Raw genomic sequence first — 22,482 nt, forward strand, 5'->3', positions numbered from 1 at the left:
AAACACATTTTTGGACACTGCTCCTACAGATTTTGCCCTAAAATCACGCAAATCGGTACACAGTATGTCTACACTCATCTCATCAACATGGATCTGTCCCATTTAGCGCCACCTTCGGGCCGATTTTTTTAAAGACATTTTTGGACACTGCTCCTACAGATTTTGCCCTAAAATCACACAAATCGCACAGTATCTCTACAGTCATGTAATCAAAACGCATCTGTCCCATCTAGCGCCACCATCAGGACGATTTTGGTAAAACAAACTTTTGGCCTATTTGTGGAGATAAGCGACCAACGGTCGCTTATCTCCCGATTAGGGAGTCTTACTGGTTAGTAGGCTAGTAACTAAAGCTGTCAAACAACTGAAGCGGAGAAAAAAAATTACACAATTTGCCTGTGAGATATAGTGGTGTATAAGTACAAAGTATTGAAAGGACTATATTTAGAATGTTCATGTTGTCTGAACCTACCTTCAATGGGATCGCCTCCTAAGTCCTGCAGTATCTCTTTCTTGATCATCTTGTCAGGTGGCTGTGTTGTTTGTTCCACCATGTCCCTCTTGGTTGGCATTGTCTGGAAAAAGGTTGGCGTTGTTAAATATTCTACTAGCCCTAAGATGTCTGTGACTCTGAGCTTACATACATTTCATGTATTCCAAATACACAGCCATAGATCGGTCCTATCCGCGCCCGGTTAGCAGACTGACCTCCGCGGCACAAATGTTACCCGTGCTACGTGTGTACTCACCCAAGTATTGATTCCTAAGACTTGGGAGTCAGATATTGTCCCCTAGTTTCATATCCCTTTGAAAGTCCTGGCAGAAAACGTGTTTAGTCAAATATCTCCACTTCACATGGACAATATCTCTGTCAGCGACGGGGCCGGACCTGAAACGACTGCTGGACTGAATACATGCAAACTTTGGTAGCACTTTACAATAATGGCCTGTTGTAAATCATTTATAAACATGTATAAGCAGTTTGTAGATGAGTAATAATCATGAACAAACTGTTTATTGACATTTGTAAACTTTCTCTGGGAACAGATGATTTTTGGTAAGCACAAATGTATGGGGGCACACAATTGACAGGTGCGTTGCGATTGGTGTATGGAAATTAATCACACCGCCTGCAAATTGTGTGCCCCATTGTGTGCTTCCCAAAGGAAGTTTTGATATATTCAGTCCGGCACTCATACCAATTATTTGCATTTTTTTCCTTCCTACTATCTACTAGGCATGATCGCGATCGCAAAATTGCATGTTTGACCCCCAGACCCCCCAAAAAAAATTATCCCACGATTTTGTAACCCATTTTCACCCAGTGCCAATTGCCTATGTAATCCTGGGCTCTGCTCCCCCTCTGCCGTGCCTGGGGAGACAACGGACTGACCTCATGCTTCCTTCTATGCATAAGTAGTCCAAGTTGCTTCTTTTCACCTGAAAGTGGGGATTTCCCCGGTTTGGACGTAGCGCGTGGAAGGAACACATTATTCCAACCAGTTCCTTTCCTCTCCATCAGGCGCCCAGGCTGGCCAGGGGGAGGCATTCTAGAGACCAGGATTACCGCATGTTTTTGTGAGGGTATCTACCCTAGGAGACACGGGGAGGACCAACCCTGTCTTTCAAACATGGCAGCCATCTCATGAATAATAGACTATAGCTGAACGCATTTCCAAGCAGATTTTTTTGTTTGAAAGCTGTGAACGGCGTGCAGACACGTGGTGCATGATCTGTGCATGGTTGTGCATGATCCGTGCACTATGGATGACATGGCAGTATATGGAGAATTTGGCAATTTTTAAAGGGCAGCAAATGAGTTAAACTAGAGGAAAATATCTGACTACAAGTCTTAGGAACTAATTATAGGGTGAGTACACATGCAGCGCGGAGAACTTTATTGCCGCAGAGATCAGTCTGCTAACAAATGGAACCAAATGGACATGTCAAGGGTCCATTTGGTTCCATTGTGTACACTCTCTGAGTTACAGAGCTGTATGGGAGAACATTTGGTTCCTAACTATCAATCAATTAGCTGCTGGGAACCCCCTGGAACCTTTTTTGGCTAAAGTGCTCCGAATATGGACGCTAGGATTCAAGAAAAAAGTTTCTATCACACACAGATTTGGAGGACCCCCTGTAGTAACTCTGAGGACCCCCTAGGGGTCCCAGACCCCCTGTTGAAGACCTTTGGTCTACATAGATCCTGAGCACAAGTAGCCTATATTTTGTAAGCGTGTTCAGGATCTGTGTACAAAGTGCACAGAATAATGTTCTGAGAATATCGTTTACAAATCAACACACGACAACTTTTCTCACGTTTTTCCCCTGGCATTCCTCACACAGCGCCAGATAAATGTTGATGCACTCCACCGTGACATTAGAGTAGGACCGACGCAGCTCCTTGTCCATCACGTTGCGACCCCCGTGTTCCGTCTTGAGGTGGGCCTCCTTGATCACGTCGAACAGGTCTTCCTTGACCGCGAGCAGAGTGTCCACCCCTCTCCTGGCGACCTTCTTCACCCCGTCGACCTCGACGAGCTTGTACCTCCTCAGGTAGCTGTACTCCAGCGAGGTCTTGGGTTTCTCATCCTCGTTCTGCAGCCTCTCGAGTGATGCCGCCAACCTTTTGATTGATTGATTGATTAAAGAATGTATTAGATGTTTGCATAGGAAAAGGTACAGTTTCATCGACAGTACTGTTCACTGGTACAAGGTCAACTAAAAGGATACACCCAAAAAAAGCACATGGCTTATTTAAATTAGATCCTTTTATTTTTACTCATATACCATTGAATGACAGACACATAGAACACAGTACTATTAGTCAGGGGATATTAAAGAAATCTTGGAATAAATTCTATGCCAATAAATGTATTAATCAATGTGTTTGTGAAGGTGTCTAGTGACACATCTCACAAAGACTGAAATGCAGTTTCCCTAGAATCTGTGACAGCTGCTGAAAGTTGGGGTCCCATACTCCCATTAACTTCACTATACAGGAAAGAAAATATTCTGTAGCATGTGAGGTGTCCAATTAGTTTTTTTTTGTTTGTTTTTATCCAATCCAATGCAAGCATTTGTTTTGCACGTCCACTCCTTAAGGCTTGGGCTAAAAACCGGCCACCCAGGTCATCACAAACCATTTTTTTGTGTTTGGGCCGTTGGACCGTTTTTAGCACAATTGGTCAATGGGACCAACAATAAATGGTATTTACATTAGGAAAGGTCAGAGGGACTGAGGGAGGTAAGGACAGACAAAGCAAAATAGATGGTATTTACAATAGAAAGATCAAAGGAGGTATAAGGATAGACTTATATAGACTAGACTACCTGCTGTAGTTCTCACGGCTGATGATCACCGTGTTCACACTTTTGCAGCCAAGAGAAGCGTCCAACTTCTCGTTAAACAGGTCTCTCTTCTCCAGACTCATGTTGTTTTTTTTAAACAGAAAACGATTTAGGCTATTTCGATGTATGTTCTTCTCTGGAATCGGGGGAGATCCTTCGTTTTATTCATGCATTTAAATGAAAAGCATTTGTAAATATGTTTTAGTTAAGAGAGAGTGAAGCTCTCAAGTCCCCTCGCAGCGCTCTCCTGACGGACGGACCAAAAACCAAAAACACTGACCACTCTCACTCTCACTGCAGTGGCGTCAGTTCAGAAAAAGGCTAAGGTATGGCAACATGACTGGTGTCTTGCACGCGCGTGCAAGACACCAGTCATGTTGCCATACCTTTAGCAACAGGCACGATGAAAAGTACATTTTATTATTTCCCCCTTTGTAGCCAAGGTATGGCAGCTTCCATAGCGTGCCATACCCAATTGACGCCTCTGTCTCACTGTGTGACGTGCGTTTACTTCCTTTTTTAAATCTGCATTTCCCCGGTCTGCTGAGAAAAAGCAGACATTTACCGTTTTTCATACATTTATTGCGACATTACATTCACCACACGTGTGACACGTTTATGTGTAGCAAATGTGTTTATTTTATGTATTTATTTACTGTATTGTTTTGCGGAAGAGAAGGGTAGATGCTAAAACGAGCTTCCGGGGAAACATTTGAGCGCCGTACCGGTTTCCTGATGGACGCTGCTTGCGCGGCTCGTCCAATGAAACCCCCGCGTTCTAAGAGAAGGCGGGACGTGGGGCCGTGTCGTCCAATCACTATCCACGTTTTAAACGCAGCGGGGTGGGGTTTCAGAGCTCATAGTGTGGTTGAGGAAAACCCATGTGGGATAAATGTTGACTTTAAAACGAGAAACGCATCCCTTATAAAAACGTGTATTAACATTTAACTTAGAACGTGACGGCTTGTGTTGTTCCGTCATGTCGTCTTTCTTTATAAAGAAGAAGGACAACCCGAAGCTTTCGCAGAAAGGAAGCGACCCAAAGCAGGCGAAAAAGAGAAAGGTAAAGTGTTTGCTAGATTTGCTAGAGAGTTGAGTTAAAACGTGTAACCATACTTCATGTCAGTGGTGGAAAACCTAGGCTACTCACAATCAATACTGCAATATAAAAATACTCTGTTACAACAAGTAAGAGTCTGGAATTCAAAATGTACTTGGTTAAAAGTATGAAAGTGTTGGCATCAAAATGTACTTAAAGTACCAAAAGTAAAAAGTACAAACTATTTGAAAATGGCAGATCTACAAGCTCACTGTAGATCTGCTATCTTCAAACAGCCAATGTATAAAACAGGGTTAAAGTGGTTCATGCATGATGATGTTTTCAAATAAATGTAGTGGAGTGAATACAGTAAGTACTCCAAGTACAATATTTGGTTCCCAGATGTAGTGGAGTAGAACGGTAAAAGTATTGGAAATTGGAAATTCTTTATTAAATTACAAATACCTCAAAACTGTACTAAAGTACAGTACTTGAGTAAATGCAGGCCTACTTAGTTACTTTACACCACTGAGTTTGACATTTTATTTCCAAATTGTGTACCTTAGCTTATCCTCCCCATCAAGAACATTACAATCATTAAAACAGTCATACGGAACTTGTGTCTCTCAAACGTTTTGATTGCAAGGAGTCGGACCCCTTCTAGAGCTCATTTCATAAAAGTGGGTTCCTGTGCAAATAAGCCATAAGGCTTTCTAGGATCTCATTTTAGTTCACCTTTTACCTGTGATTTGTGCTGTCATGAAACTGTACTTTTTTATATTGCAAACTTCTAATAAAATTATTCAATCAATCAATCGAACCAAATAGATCCTGGTAAGGGTTCATTTGGTTCCAAGCCAAGGACCTTTGAGTTACACACCAGGCAGGAAGGGTCCACCCTCAAGGAACCCTGGCCTGCCCTTAAGGTCCCTTGTGCATGTTGAAGGCTTACTATAGTGACTACGTCGATTTCCCATTTCCATTTCTTCCTTTGTATTATTGCAGAATGATGGGGGCTCAGGAACTGTTATCAAAGCACGAGTGAAGAAAACCAAGTCCAGATACAACGAAGAGATTTCCAGTGACTCTGAGACAGAGAGGTGAACTTCTCTCTGACTGATTTAAGCTCTAGAATGGCTGTGATGTTCCATACGTGTCATGTATTACAGTACTTATACACACACAGCTATAGATCACTCCCAGGTTGGAATACGATTTGGTGTCAGCTCTTTTCATCTTTCTTGCTTAATCTCGTCATCATGGATATGAAACAAAATACTACAGGATCCCAACCCTATTCATTTAAGCGATTACGCACATTTTTCGTGAATGCATGCATCACACTAAAGTAAAATAGCTTGTAGATCTACCATTTTTTAATTTGAATCCTGAAAAGTAACAGTTTTGGACATAATGAGGACCCATAAAATTACATGCATTTGGCCACAGTCCCCCGATCTCAGAATATGTTGTTCCAGGGACCCCCCAGAAGCAAATATTTGAGTTACAAATGTTCGCTTTTAAAAAGATATTCAAAGACTTGCAAATAAGAGAAAAAAAACAAGATTTTTCAAAATTAGCAGATCTACAAGCTTGCAGCGCAGCACTCGCTCTGAGCTTGTATATCTGCTATTTTTCAATATTTAAAGCATTAAATAATTCTAGGCCTAAATGGGTTAAATACTGTTTTATTGTACTTGTTGTTCAACAGCTCAGGAGTGCAAAAGAAGAGGCCGGCGAGAGAGATTGAATATGACGAAACGCCACAGGAGAAGAAACTTAGATTAGCTAAACTTTATCTTGATCAATTAAAAGAAGAAGGTGAGTCTCGTGGTCTGCACCGTAAATCAATCATGATGTATTAACCATCATCATGGCAATAACACCATTTGTGATCATTATCAAATGAAATATGTATCTTTGTTGAACAGAGGAGAATAAAGTAGAAGAGGAGACATTTCAGGATGACTTAATTGCTGGAAGACTTCAGGATGAAGTTGTAAGAATGACATTGATTTATAATAAGATTTCAGATGATTGTTTTTAGTGTTGATAGTTATGTAATATTGATCTCTGATCTGACCCTACAGCTTGAGCAGAAAGGAAAGCTGCAGCGACTCATCGCCAAAGATGTGAGTGTGTCTTCTCTCTCCTATGTTCATTGTCTGGATGAATTTGCAATTCCAATTATAACTAGCCGCAACTATCAATTCACTTCTTCGTGATTATTCTACGAATTACTTTTTTGATTCATTTAGTAATTGAGAAGCGTGTTTAAACAAAAGCTATATATCAACAAATTATATTACGGTGTTGTACAAACATGGTGAACATAGCCATCTCCAATTTCACAACGCCACGTGTTGTGGTGAACTTGCGGATTGGCTGTCTTCACAACCTTTTGATGCAATTATTTTTCTTTTAATGTTTTGAAACCTATCGCCAATAACGACTTATATAAACGATTAATTTGATTAACTGTTGGACCCATAATTATAACTGTGAATTCAACCCAGTGGTATATTGGTTTATTTTTGTAATTTTCAGCTGCTGCCCCCAGACGCCTCTGAGATCCGTCTGTTGAGAGGGCACAAACTGCCAGTTACGTGTCTGGTCATCTCACCTGATGACAAGTACATCTTCTCTGCTGCTAAAGACTGCTCCATCATTAAATGTCAGTATTCACCTTAATCAAGAGCGAAAGTAGCAAATCTACTTTCTGAGCTTGTAGATTGCATTTGTTCGCTGTTAAACCAGTAAGACCTGAGGCTGATTCTTACAAATGCTTTCTAAAAAAAAAAGAAAAAAAAAAAAAACATTAAACAACCATTTAAAGATATGAGTTCAAAATGTTCGCTTTAAAAAAAATATATACAGGTGTATCCAATGATTTGCACAAATGTTCATGATAATAATTTAAAAAAGCAGATCTACAAGCTCATAGCGCAGCACTTGGTGCCGCGCTAGCCTGGGATCGCTTCCAATTTCGGGCTTTTGATCCGGTCGGGAGCGGATGACGTCCCACGTCATTTTGTATTCAAAACGGACTACAATTTGGCCGGAACTACCGACCGGAATCAGTTTTAACCTGGTTTTGCGCATGCGCTAACTGGGATAAAACTGATTCCGGTCGGTAGTTCCGGCCAAAGTGTAGTCCGTTTTGAATACAAAATGACGTAAGATATCATCCGGTCTAGACCGGATCACCCAACCTGTTTAGTAAACGAATACCAGGCATACCAGGCTTTCTCTCAGGAAAGCCTGGTGAGGCGAGGTTAGTGCCGCGCTATGAGCTTGTATATCTGCTATTTTTGAATATCCAAGTATAAAGCAATGGTTAAAGTGGTTATTATCTGAAGTGACACAGATGCTTTCCAGGTCAAAAGTGGTCTTATCCTTTGCACATACAGTAGCAGAAGACTATTCCTCTAATCGTACACCATCCCCTATCGTTCTCAGGGGATGTAGGGAGCGGTAAGAAATTGCACACAATCGCCGGTGGAAGGAAGGGTACAGAGGATCGCCACGTTGGACACACGGCCCATGTCCTCTGTATGTCCATTTCATCAGATGGAAAATACCTGGTGAGTTATAGTGCGGTACGGTCATTTTAACCATCCGTAACACCTGTCTTTGACATGTTGTAATGGTAACAGCATCTGCTTGATTTCAATCCTTTTAGGCCACTGGAGACATGAACAAGTTGATAATGATTTGGGAGGCGGAAACGTGTAAACACCTATATAAGTTCACAGGACACCGCGGTCCAGTGTCGGTAAGAACCGTTAATGTCTATCACATTAACATGCTGAAAAGTCGGATCTCTGTTTGTCATTCTGTATGATCCACATTTTTCTCCCTCAATGAGTTGAGCAATAATAATATTGATCTGAACTCAGGCATAGACCATTAGCAAAGACAGAGATGGAGCTTGTTTTCATTCAGTTGAACCCATTAAAACTGTGAAGGCATCTGCGTCATTTTAGATTGTTGTGTTGGCTATTCAAAATCAGCAGATGTACAGTACAAGCTCACAGCGCAGCACAAAGTGTGTATACCATATACAGTACATACACTTGATGCAGGAACGTGTCTGTGTATGCTGTCCTCGCATCCATGAATTAAGAGTACCACAAGGACTTTGGAGTGCCGGCTATTATTTTCTTGTTCTCATGAAATGAGCAGCCTCCTTTCCAAAAGTCAAACTAGGCATATACTGTGTACACGACGCATAACCCAAAGTCTACAAATATGTGTGTGTGTAATGTGTATTCAACCATATTGTCTTGTGTATGATCTGAAACATCCTCTTGTGAATCATCAACAAATTTCAGGGTCTTTCCTTCCGAAGGGGAACTCACGATCTGTACAGTGCATCTCACGATCGATCGGTCAAGGTGTGGAACGTGGATGAGAACGCCTACGTGGAAACTCTGTGAGTACCTGAGCAGAGCACCATTGCCCGTGACCGTGATAACGTGATTACTCTGCCCGCAGCAATGTGTGGCAGCGCTAATCTGTCCTGTCTGTCCGTGCGTTATTTGATAAGTGTATAACGGATATTCACGACACTAGGAGGGAATTATCCTTACAAAGCCCTGAAGAGATGGGACGATTAAGATTTTAATGATTTAAAAGGTCTGCCTGTTAGCTAAATAACTTGAGGGAGAATGGCCAGATTGTCATGAAACCCAGGGGGAAATCATCATTAGGCTCCCCCGAAGAGATGATTACGGGTTTGAAAACATCAAGGTCACAATTTCGAGCTGCAGAAAAGCTGTTGGTTTGTGCCCACAGGTGAATTTGTTTAACCCATTACGACCGTAAATGCATCTGTGTCACGTAACCACTTTGGCTATTCAAAAATAGCAGATATACAGGGTTAGGGTTAGTGGTTAGGGGGTCTGAATTTCCCCTCGGGGATCAATAAAGTATCTATCTTTTTTTTTTTTCTTCTTCTTTTTTACGGTAACATTTGTGGAAGTCTTTGAATATATATTATTTTAAAGCGAACATTTTTAACTAAATCTTTGCCTCTGGGAGGTCCCTTAGGTACGGTATTTTTCTTAATAGGTTAATGATGCATAGATGGGAACCAAATGTTCCACTTGTATACTCTCAAGACTTATGAAGGTCTGTGGCCCAAAGCATATCAGACTGGGGCTCCTGGAGAACGTTTGAGAATCACTGGTTTATCACTGTGAATATGTGTAGGTTTGGCCATCAAGACGTCATCACTGGGCTGGACTGCCTGAGTCGAGAGCGCTGCGTGACTTCAGGTGGGAGAGACAGAACCGTGAGGGTGTGGAAGATCGCAGAAGAGTCTCAGCTGGTGTTTAACGGCCACGAGTGAGTAGCAGGGTTCGCAATAGGATTCAATTTGGGGATGTTGCGTTTCTGTGGTTAACTTGACTGTAACTGCCTCTGTATTGATCATCTCCAGCGGCTCAATTGACTGTATCCAGCTCATCAACGAGGAACACATGATAACCGGAGCAGATGACGGGTAAGCCTTCCACTGTGTCATTTGCCGCTGCAGTTCATTGGAGCGACCTGTAAAACGTGAGGGCGGAAGTGCGGAAGGCACAGTGCCACTCAAAGTGACTACTGGCCAATCACGGCGTGTTTTTCCGGGACTTGTCAGAATCTAGGGTGCGTTCAACAACCAGAGTGCCCTCAGTTCCTACGTATATCCGAACGCACCCTGGGTTACGAAAAGACCCACCTGCCTCTGATTGGCCTACCTAGATCACACTGGGCCTACTGAGCGTCCCCTTCTGTGACGCACGCGGAAGCTTTCCCTCCCGCAAAATGGTGCCTTATATCAAACAAAAGATGGGCTCCTACTAACCTATCAGTCACATGGCTCGGTAACCAGTGGTTCTCAAGGCTACTTACTTATGCATTGTTACTTACGTATTGTTTTCCTGTTTGTTTCGCAGCTCTCTGTCTATTTGGAGTGTCAACAAGAAGAAGCCCTTGGGAACTGTGAAGCAGGCCCACGGGTGCCAAGGCGAGGTGGGGCTGGAGCAGCCTCATTGGGTGTCATCGGTAGCAGCGCTGAACAACTCCGACACTGTCGCCTCAGGTGCTTCTAGCTGTGAGAGTCCTTTTCTAAACATGGATGGCACACAACATAGCGTGTCTATGTTGTGTGGGAGAGTAACAACAAGACGACACCATGTTTTTTGCTTTACATTCATTCATTGACTAACTCACTGGTTCCCAAACAGTTTCAGATCTACAAGCTCACAATGCAGCACGAAGCAACACGTTGTGAGCTTGTAGATCTGCTATTTTCACGAGTTTGGGTCCTGGGCAGATGTCTAATTTCCCTTTTGGGTTCACAGGCTAAAACATTTGGGAACCACTGGACTAATTTGACTGTGTGACATGACTGTACATGCACATGCTCATAGTGAGTCTGGGGCTAATCTCACAAACCACTGGACCCGATTTGTGCCAGGCTGCCTTTTGGCCAAGGAAGTGAATGCCTGCATTTAGTTTTCTTTCTTTTGCTTCTAGTACATCAAATGGCTCATAACACAACACATTATGAGCTTGTTGATCGGCTATTTGCGCCAAATATTAGCTTATTTTGGCCAGATGCTCGCCTATTGTGACATACCACAAAAAGAAGGCTTGCTAGGGTTCACATGGTTAATGCAATTTCCACTTATTGTTCCAAATAAATATTTCAAAATCTACATGACAATGATTCTGTCTTCAGGTTCCCACAACTCAAAGGTGCAACTGTGGCAGTGCGGCCAGGGCTTCAAAGGACTGAAGCCTCTCTTCAGTATACCTGTGGTAAGTTAGCCCCTCGCTTTCACCCCCCTTTCTCATTTGTCGGGTACTAAAAAGAAAAGATGCTGCATACTTTGCCGGCAGGGTTCATCAAATATATCTTTACTTTTGTCATCGTCCGTGGCAAATCTTTAGATTTTCTGTTTTACACGCTATTCTAATTTCCTTATTTTTTTTATCATAATACACAATTACTGAATGTCAGTCTACAGGTTTTCTTCAGACACATTAGGAGTCCACTAGGTCTTAAACATTTTATTTGCAAAGACCACAATAACACAGTTCCATTTGTACACATTCAAAATTACAGACAGCTAAGCTAATTCAGGGATATCTATGTGTGTTTCTGGTAACATTATTGTCTGCTCATTGTCTATGTTTGTGGCAAAAAATTTAATTTGGCAAAAATATCCACCACAAGCCAACATGGCAATGACAGCCATTAAACTGTGTCTAAAAATTTACCCGGAACATTACACATTACTCGGTGAATAATGTTTATTTTGTGTCTCTCTCCTCATTATCCCAGACCGGCTTTGTCAACAGCCTGAAGTTTTCCAGCACCGGTCAGTTCCTTGTGGCAGGTGTGGGACAAGAGCACAGGTAAATGGAGCAATGGACACATATTTGCTTGGCACGTAGTGTTTATTGTCTCTGTATTCAACGTTGATATCGTCGTTCTTGGGTGGAAACCTTGTATGTCCAAAATCTTTTTGTTATTTTAAACACATTTTAAATATGACTGTTTATTGGTGGTTCTGAAGTACAGTAGCTTTAACCACTTACATCCTATATACTTTGCTGACTGGGGTCCCCTAGGTGTACATCAAATCTCAGATCTACAAGCTCTACAACCCGTCGTGTCACAACGTGTTGTGAGCTTGTAGATAAGCTATTCTTGCTGACTATTCACCTATTATGATGTGCCCAGAATAGGGTTATCTAGGGCTCGTGGTTAATCAATGATAGTGCAGACTGTCAATGACTGAGATAACCCCCACTAGATGGCACTATTAACTCATAGCAGACTTTTAATGGCATGATTGGCATTTAATAGGCAGTATGTTTGCCATGTTCTAAACAAAACAAACAAAAAAAGGTCGCTGCCACTATACGCTTGATTGGATTTCATCTTCATAGCGATATTTTACTACATGGCACTGTCTGAATCCCTATTAATTTTCACCACATTCTAACAATACAGAATGATTATTTATTAAGAGGCTAATGTGCATTTTTTATTATTATTATTCTGGTACATAGTAGCACATGAAATACCACTATATTACTGATAGTACATTTTTGATAGAAATGCATACATCATCGATATGTCATCTATGACGGACCGTTCTTAGGCTGCCCATGCGATGAACATTAGAGACAGCAGTTTCCACGTGGATCCCCAGTTCCACAATGATGTGATTGCTTTATAATTATTAGTCTGGTTGCCCCAAAGGCAACCAGACTATAGTTCTTGTCTAGATTTCTCATCATCCGGTGTAACCATTCACCCAGACATCGGACATCCTGATACCTTGATATTGTGATGCCATCCTTTTTTTTTGGCTGTGGTTGCCAATCAGAGAGTGAGATCATAATATCAAGGCATGTACGGTCAGACTGTTCTTGTCTATCTTTCCCATTGAAGTGTGCAAGGAACCGAAAGTCAGAATCATCCTTCCTTTTCGGAGATGACAAGAAATAACCAGTGTACAATACATGCATGGCCCTTACATTTCTGGCACACTTACATGAAGGTTTTGAATTTAAGAGTAATGTCCTCTACAAGATATTGTCGCTCCCCATTAGAGTCAACGGCAACCAAACTTGCAATTTCCAATTGCATCTTTATAGTTGAAATATTGTTTTTAGTTTGGTAATGTTAAAACAAAAAATAAATCAAAATTAATAAATGAAGCTCTAATACATGCATAATGAAACATGTTTGGTTGCCAACAGACGGACATCTTTCTCTCTCTGTATCTCTGTCACTCTCTGTGCCCCTCTCTCTCGCTCTGATGTGTTTTTGTTCATTGCATTTCTTCAAGGTTGGGCAGGTGGTGGAGATTGAAAGAAGCAAAGAATGGGATCTACATTATTCCTCTTAAAAGACAAAACGAAGATGCTCCCCAAACTCAAGACGCTCCTCAAAACGAAGACGCTCCTCAAACCGAAGACGCTCCCCAAACCGAGGACGCTCCCCAAACTGAGGACGCTCCTCAAAACGGAGAAACTGCTCAAAAGGAAGAAGCCGCGCTTGATGATAACGTTGAGCCAAAAGAACAGGAGACTGTTTAATACCTATTCCATTTTTTCTTTAGTTTGTGTTGTGCATTGAACTTGCTGTTTTGTTTTTGCTGCAAGTTAATTCCACGGGAGAGCTTTGTTAAATATCTGTTATATTGTACAGTTCAATGTTTCCCTTTAGGAAAAAGCAGCACACCAATACTTTAAAATAAAATAAGGAATCCTCGCCTCCTTTTCACCAATTAATTTGTTCATTGTGTGTGAAAGTACACCTATACCTTTTCTGCCAATACAGGATATAGCTATTTCTCTACACAGAGTTCCTTGTGGTGTGATTTCATTCGTGTTTAGATAAGCGCCCATGAGACTTGGAGATAGAACTCATTGCTGTCAGGTGGAAACCTTGTATGTACAAAACCTTTTTTTAAAAACCTTTTTTTTAAGCTGTGAAAATAGCCGATCTACAAGCTCACAAAATGCGTGTTGAGCTTGTAGATCGTCTATTTTCACTAAAGTGCAAAGTAGGGTATTCATTTACGAAAAGAAAACATACCAAGTTGAAATATGGGAGATGCAAGGTTTCAGCCCAACAGCAACGGAGTGTTTTCCACCGCTTGGAGCTAATAAATCCATCAGATTGGAACGGCTGGGGCAGAGCAGAGTGGTTTTGACAGATTAATCCGGCACAGTTGGTGAGGAGAGTCTGTTGAGAAGAGGGAGTCTCACAGGAGTTGAGTCGTATTGAAGGCTTCCTCTTCTGTTCTCATTGGATTATCAGTCAATATTTGACTTCTGTTCTCATAACTTTGAGGGGAGTTCCGAGTCTTGACTACTAATATCCTTTTTTGGTTTACCCTGGAAAGGTGAACCGCTAAATAAAATGTCTCAATATTTTTCATGTGTATTTTAGCTTTGTTATGTTGCATTGCACCAACATTAACGCACATCTTTCAATCACAACTCTCTGATGATAAACGGCCATGTTATCCTTATTCTTGGAGGCTTATAGCAACCCCAAAAGACCCAAGAATGGAAAGAAATATATATATTTCATATATGGTATAACAGACCAGGTAGAGCTATTACATTTTTTGATAGTCTCTCTGTATTCAAGGTGCCATGTCATAGTTCCGACTTCCCATTTTTCCGACCTCCCATTATTCCCACCCGACCACCTAACCTTAACCTCAGTAAAACTAACACTGGTGAATGCTAACATGCCAACACTGGTGAATGCTAACCTGGTGAATGTTAACCTGGTCGGACTATTGAGAGGTCGGACTTATGATCAGTCCCTGTATTGAAATGTTTGACACATTAAGCTTACTATAACATGATCTATCTGCTTATTGTATATCCATCATCTTCAACGCTTATCCGGAATCATGAACATTTTGTACCGTATATTGTCGTTAGAAGGTGGAAACCTTATGTCCAAAACCTTTACTTTTCAAGAAATGTTACTATTCTCTACTTTTGTGGGACGCTGTCAATACAAGTATTACATTGGGCATTTATGAAAAAGATGAAATATGGCTGATGTGATACATATAACAAATACTATAACAATTGTGAAAATAGTTCTATGATCTATATTTCCGCTATATTCATGTTTTCCTTTGTGTCCATTTCACAACAAGGGGCCACAAGCCAGAGGTCAAGGCTGCCTTGGCATGGAAACGGTTGGTCCTGGTCTGGTAAGTGCCATTTGTTCTGAATTGGAACATGTTTTCTGTATGTTGACAGCTGATTAAAGCAGTCACATCTGGCCCCAGTCAACCTAATTAGACTCACTAGCTGGGTGTGAAGACACCTGTTATGCATCGATCTAATCAATATACAGGATCAATCAGTCACACACGCACTCACAGGGAGCTTCTGTCATGACGGCACATGTCCATCTGTTGTGTGTTGTACCATCTTGCCCTCTCTGCAATAAACATGTCAGTGGTCAGATGGGTGGGCTTCTGTGTTGTGCGACTGTGTTTTGGCTTGATTCAATATAGTTCCTATCTTATATTTACAATGGGCTTATTGCCGCATCCCACTGGCACGCCCCCTTTACATCGACTTCAACTCATAGGTAGTCGCATAGGTAGTCGTCGCATAGGTAGTCGGTAGTCGTCAGGACGTAAGGAATACCTCCCATAACCCTATGCCGTCCGCTCATTCGCTAAGCACGAGAGAGAGGAGGCAACAGGGGAGGGGGGGCGGGCAAGCGAGAGAGAGAGAGAGAGTGAAATTTGACACCACTGTGTTTGCATGTGCGCTGCTGCTGCTGCCTCCACAGTGACTGCAGAGAAATAGCAGAGGCATAACAGTCACTTCTCTCCAGTGCGTCCGGCGGTCAAATATGTCCGACCGTAAACGTGCGCTGCGGCACAATAGTTCCGCCACAATAGTTCCCCCCCCCCCAAATTGTTTTTTTTTTTTTTTTTTACTTTTTTTTTTTCAAAAAACATTTTTTTTTTTTTTGAAAAAAAAAAGTTTTTTAGTAAAGAAGCGGGCGTGGACTCTAGATGTGAGCGGCCGAAGGCCGCGAACCTCTAGTTTACCACAATTTGTTTTGTTGCGACCGTAGGGAGAATTTTGTATAAAAACCTCCGTCTCTTGTCAGTGAGTCATGTCCTTTTCCCTTTTATGCCCATATATGGAGATCCCTCATCAATATTAAGCCCATATCTGAGAATGCCCATGAATGGACATATTGTGTCAGTCTCATGTGGTCTGAGTGTGTGTGTGTGTGTGTGTGTGTGTGTGTGTGTGTGTGTGTGTGTGTGTGTGTGTGTGTGTGTGTGTGTGTGTGTGTGTGTTTTTCTGTGCATACCTTGTCAGATCAATAGTTAACTCTTGCTTCTTAACTGTGCCGTAAGCTGTTGTTTCAGCGTGACCTCGACCTTAGGACGTCTTTGCGACTGTAGGTCGCAGTTTACTATCAGAACCGTCACAGCTTGTCCGTATACGTCCGTCCGGACGTGTATCCACGAGTTTCCAACGCCCCATAGTGCATTGCGCAGACGCTGTACCGAGCTTCCGGCGCCGCAAACAGGTCCAAATAATCTCCAGTAAACTCCCGCGGAAACAGGTGGATACTTTTGTAAGGTCACTGTGATGTCAGGGGAACCACTCTTAACAGAATGGGTTTTCCGGGATTGTCATGCTCTGACTTCACCGTGATGTCAGGGGAACCACACTAACAGAATCCCTTTTATGCCCATATATGGAGATCCCCGATGTCATCAATATTAAGCCCATTTCTAACAGGACTTCATATGGGAATGCCCATATGGGGGCCACATACCACACTAACAGAATCCATATATGGCCAAGACGGCCCATATATGTGTGGCTGGTTCTACAGACATCTCCATGTATGGGCATAAAAGGGATTGTATGTATGATGTCAGATGTCATAGACGTCATAGGACTTTCACATAACGAAGCATGTTTGGGCTCTCACAGCATATCTCCATATACAGTACATGGATCTCCAATATTTGGGTACCAGCAGCTGGTCTCCATATGGGTAACTGGTCCGACATACGTACATCACTGGCAAGATGGCCAAGACATGGCTTGTCGCCCTGAGGCGTCTTACCAGTACTAGCCTACATACTGTGTGTGTGCGTGTGTGTGTGTGTATACCAGACGTGGCGTTCTATAGAGACACTGCATGGCCCAGAACAGACAGGAGTGCAAATCCTATTGTTGCCATGCCAGTTAGTAAGTAAATATACATCCCTTTTTCCTTATTTAGCAGCCTGGGGGAAGAAGCTGATCCTGCTTGGAGGATCTGATACTTCTTGGAGGTGGTCTTTGTAGGCCCGTTAGGTGATCCCTTTTGGGGGTGGGTGTGGTCTTTGTTGGCCGTCAGGTGATCGGCATGTCCTGAGGCGGTGCTGCATTAACGCATGTATAAAGCGTATAAACGGACACAAACCCATGCATTCTCCATTACGCATGCCATCACCATGCAGCTATGACATTTTTCCATATGTATCCTAAAACAGCAGGCTCGGCAATGAGGAGATCTCCAGGACTGGTGGTGCTGGTTCTCCTGCTTCTGCAGACTGGAGGAGCTTTGGGGTTTGGGATTTCGGGAGACGACAGGACACACCCGGGCATCACTGAGACGGCTCTCTTAGATGTCACTCTACAGGTGTGCCAAAAGCATGGCCTGGCAGAAGGTGGACCCCCGGTAAGGATGCATTTATGACTTTCCTTCTGGTGATGCGTTCATACCGGCATTTGAATGGTTTTTGAGCGTTGGTAAACCGCTCCATAGAGTGTCTGCGTGTGTCTGTAGCCACTTTTTCCTCAGCGTTTTGCCATAGCAATGTGTGTGTGTGTGTGTAGCCTGTATTACATCACCAATTACATCCTAGACCTATCCTAGTCTGAAGACGTTATGCAAGCACGACCACCGCTCACTTCACATTGGGTGTGATTTTTCCAATACAATAAGTGTGTGTGTGTGTGTGTGTGTGTGTGTGTGTGTGTGTGTGTGTGTGTGTGTGTGTGTGTGTGTGTGTGTGTGTGTGTGTGTGTGTGTGTGTGTGTGTGTGTGTGTGTGTGTGTGTGTGTGTGTGTGTGTGTGTGCGTGCGTGCGTGCGTGCGTGCGTGCGTGCGTGCGTGCGTGCGTGCGTGCGTGCGTGCGTGCGTGCGTGCGTGCGTGCGTGCGTGCGTGTGTGTGCATGCTGTAGCCACAACAGCCTTTGACAGCTGAAGCTGTCTATAAGGCCTGTTGCCCAACGAAGAAGTCATCGAAGACCTTCCGCAAAGTCATTAAATGAATCAAGTCGCGAAACAAACGAGTGGACTATTACCACCCATTCGGCGCAAGCTATCATTTTGATGATGAGAGGTTCACTGACGGGAGGAAAATAATCACAGATGGTCTGTCAGCGGTCAAAGCCAGCACCAAGCTGGGGAACTTTGAAGTGGCCAGGGAGAGGCTGGGGTTAATCTTACACCCCCTACAGGTCGGTCTCATATCGTTGCTATCAGTGGTAGAAAGTACTACGATTTAGACAAAGGTGAAAGTACAAAAATATTGGTATCAAAATATAGGCTACTTAAAGGAGCTATAGTCAACTTTTTCTTGAAAAACGGACACTAAAATAAAAATGTTTCGAAAATATTTTATAAAAAACATCGGAAAAACATTGTCGGCCCGACAATGACCAAAATGATTATTTTACCATTATGTTATACTTTTTGTGGTCATTTTTGAATAGAAACACATATATGAAGCTTAATCTTTTTTTATAAAATATTTTCACATATTTCTGCAAGTACACATGCAGAATGTCCCATTTCACAAGTTTTCAAATGTATAAAATGTTTAAAAATAGTTTTTAGCAGATCTACAAGCTCTCATAATGTGTCTTGTCGTAAGTACAATATTTGCCTCTGAGATTTAGTGGAGTAGAAGTAAAGGTATAGATAATTGGAAATACTCCAGTCAGGGACCCGCAGGCCCAAAAGCTATAGGTTTGAACCTGTGATACCGTGCCGTACTTTTTTATTTCTGTTTTATCTATTAGTCTGGTCATTAAGGTCCACAGAATGAGAGGTCTGCTCTGCCGGAAACATCGTGAAAAGAAGAGTATTAAAAAAAGAAAATAATCTGCTTTAATTTATTTTGCATGAAAAACATTCCTTGGGCTAAGAACGGCCCCACAAAACTGTGAAATGTGTTTTTTTTTCTTCTTTTTTCTATGATTGGCAAATTAGTATTATGGCGTACACACACATACACACTTAATGTTCAAATTCTCATCTTTGATGTTTAAATTGGTCCCAAAGTCCCAAAGATTGAAATCTGCAAATGGTGCAGCTCTTGAATAAGCATGCTGACAGGCAGTGTGTGCACCTTTTTGGCTACTCAAGCAATAATATGTAACATGTGGAGGAATACGGTAAGCTAAGTATTGTCATGTTGGACTATAGAGGCTTTCAGGCTATAATCCTATATTTGTCTCAAATGCATATGGACGCTATAGTAGAGCAGTGTGTGTGCGTCATGAGGAGGGGAGCTCACAGTACTCCTTGTCTTTTTGTAAACGCCTGAACTCACAATGCCTTAATGCGTTGTGAGCTTGTAGATTTCATTTTTTTTTTAACAGTGTAAATTGATTTAACATAATGACTGTTTTTGCCACAGTAGGCCTACATTATTTATTTAGATTATTGGTATCGGTTACTATTGCTACCATTGTCACTAATTTCTTGTATACTTGTATACTTTTAGTTATTAAAACCTAAAAGGCAAACCGAAATGTACTTTTTATTTATGTCCCCAATGTCTAATCACCAAAAACAATTGTCCAACAAAAGTTGGACAATTAACTGACAACTAAACTTTGATGACCGTGACAACCCTATCTTGGACCAGGCATTTCATCAGGCTAAACCCGGACAATTATGTCAACGTGAGGCTAAATCAGTCCAGGACAAACGTCAACCTCAAATGAGCTTATTTATACTCTATGAGGACTCTCAGCTATGACTAAATTTCAACATATAAAAGTGCTGTGAGGCAGCAGTGTGATGTAACAAACTCAAAGTAAACATGTGTCTGAGTTATTAAAGCAGATTCAAATAAACATGCCCGTTCTCCTGTCATACCGACCGTCGCTGTCGGGTGATAACCTTGTAAGTCCAAAGCCCTTCCTTTTTTATCAGTATTTTAAAAACATGTTAGGCTAAATAGTCTGATCTACCAGTATGACGCCCAAAGGGCGAGAAGCGACCTCACCCTAAAGGGTGATGTCGCGCATATGGGCGCCTGTAAGCATCCGCCTGGGTGACAGCAGACTGCTGGGATCAACTTTGACCAAAAGAAATGAGCATTGCCAGATATGGGCTTAATATTGCTGACATCAGGGATCTCCATATATGGGCATAAAAGGGACAAGGACGGAATTAATTTGCAACATCATTGTGATGTCAGAACAGGTCAGCTATATCCTTCTGCTGAGCTGGGATGATGTGTCACACACTGTGAGGCACGCACAGGATCTGGAGGTTTTTATAGTAAACAAAGTCGCAACAAACTCACAGCGCACCGCAATGCCATGTGTTGTGAGATTGTAGATCTGCTATTTGCACTACTTTTATGCGACACTTGTACATATGAAATATGGAGATGAGGTCTCTGCCCGACAGTGACAATATTATTTCTTGTTTCTATATTGTAATGTTGCTTTTCCCATGTAAATAAAATAGTGTGAACTGAAGTAGCCAGCATCAAAGTTAGATGTGAGACAAAATGTATTTTAAAAAGAAATAATAATATGAAAAGTCAAAAACAAACACACACATGTCTTGGCTGAGTCTATTAAATAACTTACAAAATACCATGTCATGTTTTAATATATATATATAAAAAACAACATTTTATTTACATAAATTACAAGCACAGACTCTTACACAATAGTCTAAAACATTAAAACATTGTCCTACATCGAGTAGTTGCCTAGTTCTGTTATCACAACATGATTAATTGCATATCACTGCCGTTTAAAAGGAAAGGGGACGTTTTATTTGATATTGTGTATAATATATATTTAAATTATTATCTAAAGAAACATTTGGATATTATTCACAGCACTGTAAGGACAAGATCGAAATGTAGTACACAATGATTGTTACACAACCACTCAAGTTAACGAGACCTCATGACAAGGCGCAGTGCATTCAACACGTCTAAAACTCTGTAAAACCAAGGACATCACAGCAATGATCAATCTATACAAAAAGGCTTTACAGTTGGCACATGTGTCTGTCACACTAACACCGTTTAGCTTTCACAGTTTCAAGCAGCCTACTGTTGCCACATTCAGTCCGTACAAACAGAATTGTCTCTGCAGCTAGTTTTCTGGCACAGTCTTTTTTCCCCCTTTCTTTTTTCTATCACGGGCAGTCTTGTTTTAGGGATGACTGCTGACTCGCAGTCTTGTTGGATGAAGCAGTGGTCGTCGATGTGTCTATACACAGACAAATGGCAAGACCTTTCCATGTCCATGGCAAACCTTTCGTTATTTTTTGGCCACACAAAAAAATGGATAGTCCCAAGGTGGCAAAAAAATCGTTATATAATGCCTTCAGCTTTTTCTTTTTTAATAGCTGTTTGAACTGAAGGCATCAATTGTTTTGAATTGTACAGTTGTCTCCCTCCACAATCTTTTTTTTTTTTTTTTTTACATTTTCTTTTCTTTTTTTTACTTCCTGTTCTTATAATGTGCTATGAAAGCACTAACTGACTGACTGATGATAAGACTCAATTATTAAAATCCCAAACACGCAATAGACTGACTGCAGTGGCTGATTTGCAAGTCCTCCAGGTATTCTTCAGAATAGGTAGTAACACTGTTTTAATGAATACAGAAATACTATGTGTAGCACACACTGGCATAATGACACATTAGGAGTCCACTAGGTCTATGTGGCATGTGGCAATTCTCATTCATCACTGACTAGCCCCTCCCAGTTGACCAGACTTTACACTTGATTTTGTCACCTTAGTAATAAATACATTGTCATAAATACTTTAAATCGCCAGTATTTTCTTTCAATTACCACGATGATGTGTTTTTGTAGATTGTGGTCCCATTAATTGATATTAAAACGTATGATAAAGTAGGATATGTTTGTTTCTAGGGCTTCTATTGGCTCTAAATGAGTGAAGACCCGCCCCTAGCTGCCCCTCCAGACAATAGCGTTGTCGTTTCCCGGTTGCTTTTTTCGGGGACCGGAAGTTCCAAGATGGTGGATTTAGAATTCGCCGAAAAAAAGTGGCTCCACAATGTCGTCACCGTTCCCTTCGTCCATATGTCGTTTACAGCCTATTGGTTTCTAGTAATACCATCGGCCGCCAAACAAGGATGTAAGTTGAAAAGATATGTCCGGTATGGTGATGGAGACCCCTGGGGATGAAGGACTGACTGAGGTGGAGCAGCCTGGTTGGATGCAGCGATGACCGTGAAGGAACGATGATTTCTTGTGCTTGGAAAACGGAAGCGGGATCATCCGCT

General features: G+C 41.8%; 2 protein-coding genes across 3 annotated transcripts; one reads left to right on the plus strand and one right to left on the minus strand.

The window, feature by feature from the left end:
• Positions 1–356: 356 nt before the first annotated feature.
• Positions 357–3,434, minus strand: LOC308286330 (KRAB-A domain-containing protein 2-like; the record flags this gene model as incomplete). Its single annotated transcript, XM_080727328.1, has 4 exons — positions 357–364; positions 473–575; positions 2,320–2,626; positions 3,334–3,434. 4 exons carry the CDS (start codon positions 3,432–3,434, stop codon positions 357–359), a joined length of 519 nt encoding a protein of 172 aa, XP_080583454.1.
• A 796-nt stretch (positions 3,435–4,230) lies between these two features.
• rrp9 (ribosomal RNA processing 9, U3 small nucleolar RNA binding protein) lies at positions 4,231–13,635 on the plus strand. Of its 2 annotated transcripts, none has more exons than XM_080728500.1 (15): positions 4,231–4,414; positions 5,396–5,490; positions 6,102–6,211; positions 6,322–6,389; positions 6,481–6,522; positions 6,938–7,064; positions 7,850–7,974; positions 8,073–8,165; positions 8,725–8,825; positions 9,605–9,739; positions 9,834–9,896; positions 10,333–10,490; positions 11,121–11,200; positions 11,727–11,800; positions 13,246–13,635. In XM_080728500.1, the coding sequence occupies exons 1-15, from the start codon at positions 4,331–4,333 to the stop codon at positions 13,493–13,495; spliced, it is 1,605 nt and encodes a 534-aa protein (XP_080584626.1). In that variant the 5' UTR covers positions 4,231–4,330; the 3' UTR covers positions 13,496–13,635. The 2 variants fall into 2 exon arrangements, with proteins under 2 accessions (XP_080584626.1, XP_080584627.1); XM_080728501.1 differs by having other exon boundaries at positions 10,333–10,478.
• The last annotated feature ends 8,847 nt before the right edge of the window (positions 13,636–22,482 follow it).

This window comes from Nannobrachium achirus (genome assembly GCF_963921795.1).
Source record: "Nannobrachium achirus genome assembly, chromosome: 6".
Taxonomy (NCBI): domain Eukaryota; kingdom Metazoa; phylum Chordata; class Actinopteri; order Myctophiformes; family Myctophidae; genus Nannobrachium; species Nannobrachium achirus.